Consider the following 16,276-nt stretch of genomic DNA (forward strand, 5'->3'; position numbering starts at 1 on the left):
ACATATTGTTTAAGGCCCACCGATCCCCAGTAAGTTCTGCAAATGGGACTGTTCTACACTAAACCATTAAAATTTGGGGCAAGCGAAGGTGGTTGGAATATTGAAGAGTGGGGCCTTTGTTACTGCTTTGCACATTTGAATCAAAGCTGCGTTTGGAGGATGCATCATGATATAGGAAAGCAAACTGTACCTTTACATGTAACCTCCCCCCCATTTTAGAAATGAATTATTTCATAAATTGCATAGCAACTTAATGAGCATAAAGTCAGGTTAGATAACAGGAGAGGTTACAGTACAAATTTAAAATCAATATTGTGTATTATTTTTTTAAGATGACTAGAATGTCTTCACTTCCTCCCCTGAAAAATCTTAAGGCAAATGTATATTCTGGAAAATACCTGGAACCTACCCTGTTGTTCTAAAATGAGATCCTCTACTATACATTACAATTACAGATAGGTAGCCGTGTTGGTCTGCCATAGTCAAAACAAAATAAAAAAATTCCTTCCAGTAGCACCTTAAAGACCAACTAAGTTAGTTCTTGGTATGAGCTTTCGTGTGCATGCATGAAATATCTGAAGAAGTGTGTATCTGAAGAAGTGTATCTGAAGAAGTGTGCATGCACACAAAAGCTCATACCAAGAACTAACTTAGTTGGTCTTTAAGGTGCTACTGGAAGGAATTTTTTTATTTTGTTTATACATTACAAGTGAGGTATAGACAGTGCGATGCCCTCCAGATGTTGGACTACAACCAGTGCTATTTTTCTAGAAAAAGAGGTGCCGAAACACCCTAGACACCTTTTAGAATGGCAATGGCACCCACCTGAGAGGTGCCAGAACTAGGTTCTGGTGAGTTCCAGCTGAAAAAAAGCCCTGACCACAACTCCCTTCAGCCTCAGCTAGAGTAGGTAATAGATAGTGGGCGTTATAGTCAAACAACATTGGGAGGGGGCCACGTTTGCTATCTTGCTATAGATTCCAGTGTTAGAAAATGGGATAGGAATGCTAGGAGCCATGACATACTGAGTTGAACCTTGGCTTAGCAGGATTTCATGAATTGTCTATGCTTGCAGTTGCTTTACTCCTCCCCAGTCCTTTTTTGCTACTTTAGGCAGGTAAGCCGAGATTTGAATATACAGTGGTACCTCTAGTTGCCGACTTAATCTGTTTTGGGGTGCCGTTCTCACCCTGAAAAGCCCACAACTAGAGTGCCTCTTCCGCGCATGTGTGTGGCGCGATCGAGCGCTTCTGCACCTGTGTGAAGCGTGCAGATCATTTCTGCGCATGCGCGTGTGGTGAACCCGGAAGTAAACACGTCCGAGTTTGCTGTGTTCGTAAGCTGAAAGTCTGTAACGAGCAGAACGCAACTGGAGGTACCACTGTAGTATGTTGTCTGAACCAAGACTGGTGATTAATGTGTCTTCTCACTACTCACTTTCTGTAATCAAGGTTGCTTCTGTTTCACTAGTTGGAGAAGGCATTTAAAGGAAGGTGGTAGAGCGGGGTAGCAAGAGACTGTTGCGGGAGGCAAACACAGCCATTGACTTGTGAGAGACGAATACATATTTGCTGTGCTGATACTGGTATAGCATGATATCCAACAACAGGTTCACCGATAGCAATGCCTTTCGTATAATACTACATTTACCTGCAATTATCGTATTTTTCGCTCTATAAGATGCACTAGACCACAAGACGCACCTAGTTTTTGGAGGAGGAAAAGAAGAAAACAAATATTTTGAATCTCAGAAGCCAGAACAGCAAGAGGGATCGCTACGCAGTGAAAGCAGCAATCCCTCTTGCTGTTCTGGCTTCTGGGATAGCTGTGCAGCCTGCATTCACTCCATAAGACGCACACACATTTCCCTTTACTTTTTAGGAGGGAAAAAGTGAGCTTTATAGAGCAAAAAAATACGGTACTTCCCGCACAAATATTGTGTGCACGGAGGACAAGCTTTATTCACAGTAGATGCCCCTTAACTCAGTGAGAAAATTGCCTTCTTGGGCCTGAAATGTTGGTGTTCATTTCATCTTCCTTCCTGATAAAGGGATTGTTCCAATTTATTGTTAAGTATTCCTTATGCTATTCACTTAATGAGTTCTCATTTTGAAAACAGTTGCTCCTTTGCCATCCTCCCTGAGCTGCAATTTTCCCATCAGTGGAACAGATGTGTTGGTTACATGCTGGATTTGCAATTTCAGTTATTAAGATTACCGTAATTTTCGCTCCAAAACACGCACTTTTTTGCTCCTAGAAAGTAAGGGAAAATGCCTGTGCGTGTTACGGAGCGAATGCACTCGACCGGAGCCATGGCTGCCGCCAGTCAAGCAAAGCGGGAGCCACTTGCAGGGCTTCTGTCCCGCTTTGCGCGGCTCTAGCTTTGCTTGCTTTACAGCCAGGAGGAGGGGGAGGAGCCGAGGAGGAGGGAGGGAAGGAAGTAGAGCCATGGCAGCAAAGCGGGCAGCAGCCGCTTACACGGGGGGAGGGACAGACGGGAGCCATAGCGAGCCGGAAAAAGCGTGGCGTAGCCAGCAACAGCTGCTGCAGCCTCAGCTAGCAAAGGTCCGCTCTCTAAACGGAGCAATGAGGCTGCAGAGGGACGGCAGGGCACAGGAGAGCTCTGAGCCACTAGCGCAGTGAAAACCAGTAAAAAAGTTTTTAAAAAGGCTGCTGGGGACAGGAGGGCACGGGATGAGGGAGAGGGGGAAATTACGATTCTCCCAGCGTCTCCGCTGATCCACTGAGCAGGACTTGGGTTGTAGGGGATTAGCCATTAGCTGTGTAAAGCAGCAAAGAGGAAGAGAAGGAAGAAAGCGGGAGAGGAAAGGAGCTGCTTACACTGCTGTAAGTGGCTGCTGTCCGGTTGGCTCCTTTAAAGCAACAGTGCTCTTTCCCTCCCCCTTCCCCGCTCAGCTCGCCAAAAAGCTCCTTTTCCACACACCCCATGCAAGCTCCTTCTCCCCTTAAACCCCTCTCCTGCATTATTAGCAGCATCCTTCTCTACACACCCCATGCGTGTTCCTTCTCCCCTTCGACCCCTCGCCTGCATTATTAGCCGCATCCTTCTCCACACACCCCATGCGTGTTCTTTCTCCCCTTAAACCCCTCTCCTGCATCATTAGCAGCATCCTTCTCTACACACCCCATGCGTGTTCTTTCTCCCCTTAAACCCCTCTCCTGCATTATTAGCAGCATCCTTCTCCACACACCCCACATGTGCTCCTTGTCCCTTGAATGCTTTTCCTTCCCTCCCCACTTAAAACGTGGTTACAAAGCACGGATCTACATGGATCCTCAGGATTTTTGCACTGGGTCACCCCAAGTTCACCATCAGATCACATAGCATTTCCATGGCTATAGCCTGCACCAAAAAACACACACGCACCCACTGTTTCATGGGGCTGCAATGGCGCAAAAACGTGGTTACAAAGCATGGATCCACATGGATCCTCAGGATTTTTGCATTGGGCTACCCCAAACTCACCGTCAGATCACGTCTGTGGCCACAGCATGAACCACAAAAATCATACATCCACTGTTTCGTTTAGAATATTTTTTTCTTGTTTTCCTCCTCTAAAAACTACGTGTGTGTTATGGTCAGGTGCGTGTTATAGAGCGAAAAATACGGTATAAAATGAAAGCCTTTTCCCTGGAAAAACCAGTCCTATAAATTAGCATGCACCAGAACTTAACTTAAATAGTGAGAAAATATGCAAACTTTTGATGTTATTATCATACTCAGAAAAAGATGAGTGCCACTTGGCTTGAATTACACAGATCAAGAACGCAGTTCATCTTACAGATGGGTCTAAATTGCATTAGTTTCACAGTTGGCTGCTAAATAGGGCTTATTGGATACATTTGAGCACAAGTAGGTTCCACGTTTGTATTTTTGGCTGGGATCTGACATCTATCCCAATGCTTACCCCTTGAACTCTTGCTGGTAATGGATTGTGTAGCTCAAAGGAGAAGCAGCCCATCTTATCTCTGAAAGAAGCCACCCAGAACAGTGAATTACATTACAAACATTGGTATTGATTCAGAAAAACTACTGTGACACAAAGACTGATCTATTTGGCATTATTTTTTCTAGGCACGTTGGTATCTGATGCCAGCAATACTTTTGGTTGCTGCTACAGATATAATTATTGTTTAGGAAAGGGAAAAAGTCTAGCTTTATAAGTCCGTTTTAGGTGCCACTTAGAGTTGATATTATTTGAGATGATAGTGAAGGAAGGATAAAGAAGCCAAAACCTAGCATAAACATGGGCCCTGGTTATAACTAGTATGAAATAAAAATCATAATAATTCATCTTGAATACAATCCAGTATTTGTTGCTTTGATTTCTGCAGAAACTCCTGAAGATGATTTTTTCTATGAGTTCAGTTGCAATAGATCAGCTTGAGAATTTTACAGTGTTGCTTTTTTTTTTGGTTGAAGTAGTACAAAATGTCAAAAATTAGAAGGAAGGTCACAGTGGAAAATACCAAGACCATATCTGATAGCACATCCCGAAGACCCAGTGTATTTGAAAGACTTGGACCCAGCACTGGAAGTACTGCAGAGGTGAGTTGAAAAGTATTATTTGTATTTAATGTAGCCCCTCCTCTCGTAGAGCAGACATGTTTGGGAATAGTGTTTCACTTCCCTCAGTTGTGGGAGTTTATGAAGGCTTTCTTATTGCAGTCAGATGCCTTGTGGATTATTATGCTGGGGGCATTGGAGCATAGCACAACCAGGAGATGAGGCTGGGTGGAATGGACAGAGCCATGTTCCGAAGTAACATTGTTGGCTTTCTAAATACGGTTCAGGGAGATGAGAAGGAGTGTTGGGCCCACATGCTCATTTCTCCATGTGCCAACTTTGGTGCTGCTGCCCTGATTAAACTAACTTACAGATCCTCATTGCATCCAAAATGGGCAGTGTGGGTTTAATGTTAGGATCAGGGTCTTAAACCAGAATCTATCCCATTTGCAACACCATGTGATGAGAGCGGATGGCCATGTGGAGCTGATGCTTTCCCCAGCTTAATAAATGATGATTTACTAAGCAAGGAATGCTAGATCCAAATTGGCTTGCACTCTCTTACGATATTTCCTGGGGAGAATCTGCGGTTAACTTTTGATTTCATGATATGGTATCCATGTGTGGAATAGAGAATACATTTTCCCCAAGCGAGATTGGCTACAGACTTGTTAAGGTAGTGGTGGTGTTGTCTTGCCCTGTTTAGTGCAGCTTGGCTTCATGGCTGCAACCATTTAGACATTCCTCTTCTGCAGGTTCCCTTGATGTAATGCACCTTGTTTATTCCTGTGGCCTATAGTCTGAATTATGCAGGGAGTTAACGGTTGAAGTACCCTTCTGTGGGGTGTGGCAAGACGGCAATTTGTTCTCAGTGCCATTTCTCAGATCTGTTGAGTGCTATAATTATTGAGGACCATTTATTTATTTCTGCTTTTGTGTTCAAAATGTACCCATACCCTGTAGGATGTGATGTGTGCATGGATGAATTGTACTTGCTTCTTTTAAAGTAGATGATTGGTCATCAGAAAAAAGAGACACACAGACAAGAAAATGTTTACATGCACACTTCACATCTGAGGTAGTACACATTAAACTTATGAGACGCCTATTTAAAAAGCCTGTTATGAGGCCACCTACTATTTAGATGAGATAAGCACCATACAGCTAAGCGGAGTACAAAATCATGACTAAACTACATACGTCAACAACTTAAGAACAAATCTCTGCAAGTGTGCGTGTGCACACAGACACACATATAAAAGCAGAAATCCCTATCAGATTAAACAACACCAATAAACAATATTAAAACACTGGCTGATAAAATGAACCAAGGTTATTAAGAATGCTGAAAACTATTTAAGGGCCTGGAGAAAAGAAATGTCTTCACCTGCATTACGTATCAAGGTAAAGTGCAATTTTGACCCTTAGTTGGTGAAGAGATGTGGCGAGGCAGTGTAGTTAATGAAAATGCATTTTGAAATGTCTTGGGATAATCCAAAGTCTCATAAAGGATCACTATCAGATCTAAGACTATTGATTTTCATCAAGTTACTGTTGGGTGGGAATAATATGTGGAATTATTTGTTTTGTGAATTTTCACACAAGCAGTACTTCCAAAATTAGTTTGAAATTCACCCAGTAATGTCTGTCTCTTAGACACAGTGCCGTAACTGGCTGAAGACTGGCAACTGCCTCTATGGGAACACATGTAGATTCGTACATGGCCCTTCACCACGAGGTAAAGGCTTTAGCAGCAGTTACAGAAGGTAAATGAAGAACTCAGCTTTATATTCACATGCTTGCAAAAGCTGTTTTCTTGTAGTTCTTTAAAACTTACAATGCAGCAATATGGCTTTATTAAAAATACAATTAATTTGGAAGTGTGATTATGCCTTGCCTTTTGAGTGTAACTTCAGATTGATAAAATGTTCTTGTTGCATATTAACTTTTGCTTGAACAATTTTACCTGATGTCAAATGGGAATGGAAACCCTAATAAATGTATGGTTGCATAATGTTACTGCAGCTTCTGATTTGCTCAAATTTTGTATTGTAGCTGCTTAATACAACACTAAAAATCTCAACCTATGACGTCACCACAGTCATTATTATTAGCTAGACAGTAAAACGGTTTACTGTACATTCACAATGTAGCATACCTTTGTGCCAAAACTGTGCTTTCATAACTGTGTCTCTACCACCAGAAGGCAGGATTAAAAATACTGCTTTAAGTGAAAATATTGTTTTGATTTGTAACTCCTGAAGAGCTACAGTTGTCTGTGTTTTCACTTTATGTAGCATTTTTTAAAGCTAAAATGCTTAAGATTGAATATCTACTATATGGAATTAATTTACAATTAAGATTGAATACTGTGCAGTTAAAGATCTTCTGTAGGAGATTTAGGCTATAATCCTATACACAGCTACCTAGGAGTAAGCCCTTTTTAATGCAGTGGAACCTACAGTTGCGTAGACATGTATAGGATTGCAACGTCAACGATTGCTGAGAAATTGTATGTCTCGTGATGCTTTTAGGAATCATTTATTTTTTATTATAAAAGAGACAGAGAATGAAGGATAGCTGTGATGTGAAGCACAAGGTTATGATTGACATTTATTATTCTCACACGAGCATGGAATTGCAATGAGGACTTGCTTCCCATTTGTAAATGCTTTTGTTGATTGCAGACTAAAAGATGTTAAGATGTACTCAGCCAGCAAACAACTACTCTGTAGGTATTATAGATTCAGGGCACCAGTGATGAAAGGAGAACGAAACCAAACAGAAGATTAAAATATTATTTCCTCACCCCACAGTAGATTTCTTCGTGTAAATTCATTTGCTAGTCTTGATTATACATAGTGACGATATATCACTGATATACTCCGTCGTAGCATGCCTTCAGCTTTGTAGCCAATGTGGGACCACCAGGCGAATCCCGAGGCGCCATTAAATATTTTTACAAAACCATAGGGGGCAAATCTCCCCCCGCAAATAAAAAAAAACCCCAGGAAGATTGTGCATGCCTGCAGTTACACGAGGGAGAGGTGTGGAGCAATGAACAGCAATTGCATGTGCAACCCAGAGAGGCATTTAATTCTGCCTGGTGCTGTTAAGCTGAAATGACAGGAGCTCAGAAGAGAAGACAGCCGAGAGGACAGAGGCAATGGAAGAACAAGAAATGAAGGGGGAGGGAAAGAGCCTAGGGACCAGAGGAGAGCTGGAAAGGAGAGGAAGCTTACAGGATGGAAGCAGGAGGGATGATGGGAGCAGAGGTTCCTATGTGGCAGCAAGACCAGTAACAGCAGAGAGATGACAGAGAACAGGGAATGAGTGAGAGCTGTGAAATAGGAGGCAGGGAGTGAAAAAGTCGAGTCCTGAAATGGGAGTGGCAGGCAGAGAGAGGAAAGAGAATAGGGCTGAGTAGGGTGCTAAATTGTTTAATTAATCCAGGCCACATTTTGTTTTGGATCTGATTTAGTAACATAAAACTGATTTTTCTTTTAAATATAACCTAAATGTGTATTTATTAGTGTGTGTTTTTTTAAGTGTGTGTGCGCGCGTGCGCGTGCAAAGTAGCTTTGCCAAATAAAGGATAAAGGGACCCCTGACCAATTAGGTCCAGTCGTGGCTGACTCTGGGGTTGCGGCGCTCATCTCGCTTTATTGGCCTAAGGAGTCGGCGTACAGCTTCCGGGTCATGTGGCCAGCATGACTAAGCCACTTCTGGCGAACCAGAGCAGCGCAGGGTGACGCCTACCTTCCCGCTGGAGGGTAGCCTACCTATTTATCTACTTGCACTTTGATGTGCTTTTGAACTGCTAGGTTGGCAGGAGCAGGGACCGAGCAACGGGAGCTCACCCCTTTGCTGGGATTCGAACCGCCGACCTTCTGATCAGCAAGTCCTAGGCTCTGTGGTTTAACCCATAGCGCCACCCGCATCCCTAGTTTTGCCAAATAGTTACTCATAAATTTCATGTACAAATATGCTTACTAGACTAGGGGAGACGGAGAGTCTTTGCAATCAGTAGATTTCTGTGCTCTCTATACACTTGCAAGGGGACCTATCCCAAGTGCAGATGTAACACAGATGATCTCTTGACAACAGTTGAGAGATCAGGAGCAGGGTTGCAGGCTCCCTTCTCCAGAACAAATTCTCCTCCCTCTTGTTCGCCTTCTAGACTGGAAGCATAATATTGTAAAATACTGTGTTTTGTCAAGTTAGAGCAAGGATGTCTGTTCACAGTTGAAATTTCTATAGAGGTGTTCTTTGCAGACATAAGGAAAGGGGAATTGCAAGTAGAGGAGCACAACCATCAGTATATTAAAGGAACATTGCTGTCCTTCAAACACTGAACACTTGAACAACTCTGCTTACTAAAAACCACATGTTTTATTAAATCCATTTACCTCTCCATTTACATGGAAGTTCCACTCCTTTCGAGAAAAACTGTTTCCAAGTCAAATAAAATGTATTTCTTAGAATCATAGCCAAAGCTAGTATGAACTGGAATAAACCATAAACCTTTAAAGAAATAATTAAAACTGGATACTTGTTACTTTGAGAGCTTATTTGTGATTTTAGTGTATGTGTGGATATGTGTGTAGCATTAGGCTGCATGTAGGAAAGTACTAAGGGATGCATATCACTTTCTTGAGGAGGATTGCGCCATGACTAGATTTCCTTTTGGATAAAAGAAATTGTTGGAACTATTGCTGATGGGCACAATGCCTTTTGAAATACCCCCAGTAACTGCAAAGTAGGAGTTTACTGCTTAACTTACGTGTAAAAATCTGACGCAAGTGTGTTCTAGGTATAAAATACTGTTTCCCTGGGGCTAAAACAATATACTTTTCAGTAGTGCTATTTTTCTAGAAAAAGAGGAGTCAGAACTCACCATGAATGCTTCCCATGTTCTCTTATAATGGCAATGGCGCCCACCTTGAGAGGTGCTGGAATTGAGTTCCTTGAGTTCCAGTTGAAAAAAAAGCCCTGCTTCTCAGAACATATAAAATATACAGAAAGCTCTCTGAAAGCACTGAACATTGTCTATGAAAGAGATGGTTGGACTATTTTATAGTGTTTTCAGGTACTGTATATTACTTAGTTTTCAATATGGGTACAGTCCTCATTTTCATTCCTCCCCCCAAATTACAAGTTTCATACTAGCTCTAAGGCAGTTGTATAAGGGTTCTATTTGAATGAACAATTACTTCTTAAAGAGAAACAAAAATAAAAATAAAAAATAAAGAGAAACAAAATAAAAAAGCTCAAACCAATAACAAACTTAGTTGGTCTCTAAGGTGCTACTAGAAGGAATTTTTTTATTTTGTTTTGACTATGGCAGACCAACATGGCTACCTACTTGTTCTTAAAGAGAGTAAAGTTTTTATATAAAGAGTAACAATACTATTCTCTGGATTGCATAATATGGCCTTCTTGAATACTTGCAATTCACACAAAGTACTAAAGTAATCCAACACATTCTAAAATTACAGATATCTGGAAAAACTTTCATTGCATAGTCGAATTTGACTGGACTTAACCGTCCGGGGTCCTTCACCTTTACCTACATTACTTGAATATATTTTATTTATAAAGAGGAAGTAGAAATGAAATTCTTTTCATGAATTTTGATTCTCCAGATATGCTTCCTTTATAGCTCAATTCCTGAGGCTCTTTACTTCTAATTTTGATTTGTTAAAAATTGAATATGGAGAATAGCAAGATTTTTTAGGTACGTGGTTTTTCTGGTTTCATATTTTATATTAGAACTTAAACCATAAAAAGAATCCTTTTGACATAGCATCAGAAGGCACCTGTTACTTATGGATGAAATAAGTATTCGGAGATTGAAATGGAGCTTGTTTCCATAAATATTGTTGGAACATCTAAGGTTCTAGAATTTTCTGCTGAATTAAATCCTTAGCTTCTTCAGATTTAAGACTCTCTTTGCCTCTGGATTTTAAGCTGAGCTAAATCCAAACAACATTTTGTAGCATATTTTAAGTACAGTATTCAAAGTAGCTGGCTCTTTCTTATACATGAACACAATAATTCTTACTAAGATGGGTGACGGGACTGAGAGAATAAGGGCTTGCCTAAAATCACATGGTAAATTTGTTACCAATATTAGATTTAATTACTGACCTCCTTTGTTTACAGTATTACTTGCGGGGTTAGCTAAAAAAATTAAAATGAGAAATACATTCTGATTCACCTTAAAGAATGGGAAGTAATATTTTCTATGTCACAACCACCACTCCAGGTTTGCTTCAAGAGTATCTGCTCAACAGGAAGCCATAGCCAACCCTTGGTCTCCCCTGAGTATATGCGTATTACATGTGTAGTTTTGAACACCTGTTTTTCACATTCACAGTTTACATTTTTAGGTGCGCACTTGAGGTGTCCACCTGAAAGAGTAATGTGCAAAGAGTCTCTTTACTTGCAGAAGAGAGAGGAAGCTCTTTGAAACCTGTTTCTAGTTTCCTTACAGTTAAGACTTCCTAAATAAACTAAATATTTAAGCTCAGGAGAATGGGATGTATTTTCCTCCCTTTACCCCCAAAATCAACCCATTTCGTCTTTTGAGTGATAATATTTTATTATAAACTTTAGTTAAGATACGATGAAAATAAATGCAAGATGCCAAGGTTTTCCCCCTTGAGATTCATCTTCACAAGTTCACAACTTATTCAGTCATGTTTGCTTTATTTTCTTTTATTTTCATAGCTAGATATATTGTCTCCAATTGAGCATGTACTTAGAATGAGCTGGGCTGAGTAGTTAGCACAGGGTGAAGAAATATTGACCCTTGTATTGCTTCAGATTCAAATCAGAACTTTTTTCAACTTTGGGAAATGTAGAACAATCAGCAAAAGCTGATTGTGGTGCCCTGCAGACATTGTTGGACTCCCAACTCTATTTTCCAATGACACCTAGAGAGTATCATACTCTTCTGTCATGTAGAAGAATAAATGCAGACCAGGATTGTAAGAGCTACTTCAAGCACCCTCAAAGCTTTCACTTGTCCAGTGGAATTTCATGCTTTTCTTCTTATGTCCCAGCCCCACTCCACAGAACTGGATATTGCACATAACTTTATCTGCATTAGGCATGTTCAGATTTTCATAGGAATACTGGGGTAGTGTGCTGCATAACTTCAGTTTTCTGGTAAGATAGTCTTCAGAAAATAACTCAAATTTTAGGGTGCTCTGTTTATAGTTCACTTGCTTTTGTGCCTCCTTTTTGATTGATCTAAAAGGCATTATAGCACCTCTTACAAGTTTAAACTATCTCTTAATGGCTCCTGAATTCATTATTGCACATAATTATAAGATGGCTCATTTGGTTGTTGGAAAGCAGCGACTGGATAAAGTTTGGCATATCCTAGTCATGGGAAAATGTCAGATCAGCTAAGAGTATGCAGGAATCATTCTGATAGGTTTTTGTTGTTGTTTTTAACCTGGAATTTCCTTCATTTTGTTAAGGTTCCAAGTAAGATCAATTATGTTCAGAGTTAACCTTCAGTGGTTTACTTGTAAAGTTAGATCTGGTGTTCTGTATATATCATGTATTTTGAATTGCCCTGGGGCAGGCTGGGAGATTGTTAGCTTGTTATGTATTTTCTGGGGAAAAAAAATATTTAAAACTACAAAAAGGGTTACCAGGAGAGTGCCCATGGATGCCAGTGTGCCCACCATAGCCTCCTATGGCACCTGTGATTGATCTCAGTAAATACACCTCCAAAGTCCACAGTGCACAAAAGACAGCTTGCTTGTCCTGTTTAGCTCTTGTTTGCACTGGTTCGGCCTCTTTTACATGGAGTATGCCCCCTTAAACATGCTCGCATTTCATTGGATGCTAGGATTGGATACCTAGCCCCCCTCCCATATGTTCTGAACAGAGGAGAGGCATAACAAGATTTTCTCTGTGAGTGAACGTGGTGGGGGCTGATGGAGGTGCCTTTCCAGCCCATTGATGGGGTGGTTGATGTGGGGGCATGACTGTACCATTTGTGTAGTCCTGTCTCTTTTGCTGCTCTTTTAGATGTTGCAGCCATTTTATGTTATGCCACCCCCCTCCCTCAATGGCCATCTTGTGGCTGGTGGCCACGGCACCAAATTCCAAAATTTCCAAATTCCAAGTGTGCCCAATGGCCCCAAAAGGTTGGCGACCATAAAAATGCAAGTTGTTTGCAGTAGAATGACATTTACATCTCAGCCTAATCAAGCATTGGGTCTCATGAAAGTGAATTGCTAACATACAGTGGAAGACATAAAGAAACTTTTAGGCAAACTTTTTATTTTATTTCCTTTAGGTAAGGGATGATTTTCTAGGGCAGGGAACTTCCTTGGATTATGGTAGTTCATACTTTTTGTGCAGTTCCCGAACAACAGTTAAACTTGTTTAAAAGGGTTAGGCAAGCCTTCTTCATACTGGGTAGCTTTAATGGCCATTTATTTAGGGTTGGACGTTAGGGTATTACATGGCAGGAGCTGAGTGAAGACAGGAAACATGATGGCAAAGCACAACTGTATTATAAAACTGCAGATCTCAAACCTGTAAACTGTATTTTTAAAAAGGATGTAGAAGCAGTTATATTTTCTGTCTGTATTGTATAGGTCACCCGAAAGGCCTACAGGGGATCTTCGGGAAAGAATGAAGAATAAGCGTCAAGAAATTGAAGCTGAACCACAGAAGCATAATACAGAAGAGCAATCTTCTCCTGTCAGGGTGAGCATGGGATGTTCATGTATCTCCTTGCTTTCTTCAGTTGTTTTGGGATGCAGGGTTTCCTAATGTGGAACAAAACCAAGCACTGTGTTGCACTTAACCCCAGTTACCCAAGATGTGTTTAGAATTCCCTGGTCAGGATCCATTGACCCTAACAACTAGTTCTGTATTCCCAAGCAGGGCTGTGTTTGTGTTCTCAAACAACATTACAGTGGTGCCCCGCAAGACGAACGCCTCGCAAGATGGAAAACCCACTAGACGAAAGGGTTTTCCGTTTTGAGGCGCTTCGCAAAACGAATTTCCCTATGGGCTTGCTTCGCAAGACGAAATGTCTTGCGAGTTCCTGCGGGTTCCCCCCCCTTTCCCCCCTTTTCCTAAGCTGCTAAGCTGCTTAACAGCTGATCCGCTGATAAGCCGCTTATCAGCTGATCCGCTAAAAGCCGCTAAACCGCTAATAGCGCTAATCCGCTAAGCTGTCAATGGGCTTGCTTCGCAAGACGAAAGAACCGCTATACGAAGAGCCTCACGGAACGGATTAATTTCGTCTTGCGAGGCACCACTGTACCACATCACACCGTCCCTGCCTGGTCCATGCCGAAAACAAACCCCTTTTGACATAGGGCAAAGCAGTTTATGACATAACATGAGATTTTCCTATTCATAGGGAAAAAAATCACTGAGCAAGTCCAAGCCATTGGGTGCACCAGAGGTAGGACTTCTTAATTTTTTTTAATTTTTTTTTTTTAATCTTGGCCTTAACTTCTCAATGTAGATAATGGATTGGGCCCACACATACATGAGCGGAAGTGTGTGCATATAACAGGGATTTTTCCACCTCTCTTCTCCACTGAGCTTGCCTCCTGTGACAACCAATCATCTCCTGAGGGTTGGAAGTTCACTTGCATAAGAAGCCTGGACCCAGTTTCTGCCAGCTTTGTGTGTGCTACATCAGACTTTTCCAAACAATTCCCCAAACCACAGGACAGTTTTTTTAGCTCCACTGGAAGAAGGTCTCAGAAAGCCTCATGCAAGGGAACATTTGCACAACAGTGGTGAAAACTCCCTTAAGATTTTCACCTCTGCCCAATTGAAAAAGATGGTATGTTTAATATTATATTAAAACCTAGCCAAAATTGCTTCAGCGTATATACAAGGTAAACTCATTAGGGTTCAGTAGAACACAATCTTCAATTTTCTGTGGTATTTACTACTAGAAGGAAGACATGGTAGTTTATTTGAGAAAGGTTCCTCTGTGCTAAATTGGATATAAACCAGAACAAAAATCCTTTTTTTTCCTTTCTTTGTACAAAAATTGAGAACTGAGATATTTATGCAATCTGTACAGACATAGATTTCTGGGGCCTGGAATCTTTACTTTGTGTGACAACGTTGGTAGCTGAAAGCTCTAGTTAGAATGTGCATTGCTTAAGAAATATGAAGCTTCTGTTGCTTTTCAGATTCTCTAAGAAACCAGTCTTCTAATGGCTTCTTAAGGTGTCTTTTTACAGCCTTAATTATTTTAAATGAAATGAGAATTATTTAAAATGAAATGAAACCCTCCAAAGGGTTAACTTACCCCCCCCCCAAATATTGGATTGTATCCAGTGAAGTCATCCCATTAAAACACAAGGACTGTACAATGGGACTTCCTCTTCCTGTCCCGCCCACCACAAAAGAGGTCCACACTGTTGAGGTAACTCCCGGAACAGATTGTGGGTGGGCACAGGGGGAAGAAGTTCTGTGGCAGAGGTGGAAATCCTTGCACTAGTGGGACAACTTCATTGGACGCTACCCTAAGACTTCAGTGGTTCAGAATGTAAATACTTTTCAGGATCCTAAAATATGGTTGACCAAGGGAAAATAATGTAAAATGCTCCACATCTCTGTCAAATGCTCATGAATGTCTAAAATGCTCATGAAGGACACATTTCCAAGTCTGGTGAGAGACTCTAGGACTCCCAAGTGCTTTTTAGTATGTCCCCTAATTTCACATCAGATTTTGTCAGACAAAATCGTAGTCATTTGCCTCAGTCAAGACCCCCAAACCCATAACAATAATCAGCTTTTCTTTTTAAAAGAAATGGCTGAAATAAGTAACAACACTTGATTGGATTGTTTATAGAAGTTCTAAATTGAAGCAGTGTGGGGAAATCTTGCATTTTGGATGGAATAGCTGGCTGATTCGGAAGGAAAACTTCATTTTCAGGTTCCACGTGTGAGTGGTTTGTTTATATCATTACTTGTATATATTAAAATGCTTGGAGCTGACTAACCCATGAGGGTATTGAAATTATTAGTTCCCTGACATTTGGTCCAAACATAAACCAAGGCACCCTGGTCAGTAGCTAGGCTGAAAATGGGACATTTTAAAATCTGATTGTCGACCCATGACCACGCATGGCAAATCAATAATCCTGAGCAGTTTTAGTGTTTATGAATATTGCTTGACATAACCGTACTGATCAGCCAACAAGATAGAGGCAGTATATGATTATATGGCTTTCAGCCTACTCGTTCTCCCTAACCAACCTGCGAAATTTCATAGCCATGCAGAAACTTGTTGAGGGGGGGGTGTTAGTGGGCCACATTCCCCGCCCCTGATTTCCCCCATTCAACACTCAAGTTTCTGGCCCTATCACATTCTGAGCCAAACACTGGATCCTGAAGACCCAGGCTTTTTAAGGTGGTGACTGTTGTAGAAAGGGCAAAGAGACAAGCCTTTTGCAGATTAAGCCTCCTAGTCCAGTTTGCTGCAGTAATGAATGCAGCATGCTTGAGGGACAGGTAAGGGACTCTCTTACCTGTACCTTCCTGCCAAGGAGCTGAGCACAGTTTTTGCGTTTGGGGAGGTTAAAGATTCAGAAATGCATCTCCTTCCGCTTGGTTGCAGAGGGGTGGTTACCACCACTTGTTTGATATGGAAGAAAGGAATATATCACCCCACCTTGCCTCTTGTTTATACAGTTAAAATATACTCGGGAGTATTTTTGTGTCCCTGAAACCAATGCTTTT

The 16,276-nt window shown here is 41.2% G+C and overlaps 1 protein-coding gene across 4 annotated transcripts in view; it reads left to right on the forward strand.

The window, feature by feature from the left end:
- ZC3H13 (zinc finger CCCH-type containing 13) overlaps positions 1-16,276 on the forward strand; it is a 50,769-nt gene that overhangs the window by 9,000 nt on the left and 25,493 nt on the right. The window contains exons 2-4 of one of the 4 annotated variants that reach the window (XM_081855454.1): positions 4,445-4,570; positions 6,185-6,294; positions 13,153-13,264. In XM_081855454.1, the coding sequence (XP_081711580.1) occupies positions 4,454-4,570; positions 6,185-6,294; positions 13,153-13,264 (339 nt within the window). In that variant the 5' untranslated portion in view covers positions 4,445-4,453. Of the gene's footprint in view, positions 1-4,444; positions 4,571-6,184; positions 6,295-13,152; positions 13,265-15,386; positions 15,480-16,276 lie in introns of those variants that run through there. The other 3 variants (XM_081855455.1, XM_081855457.1, XM_081855456.1) reach the window with 3 other exon arrangements.

This window comes from Podarcis erhardii (genome assembly GCF_964252035.2).
Source record: "Podarcis erhardii genome assembly, chromosome: 3".
NCBI lineage: Eukaryota > Metazoa > Chordata > Lepidosauria > Squamata > Lacertidae > Podarcis > Podarcis erhardii.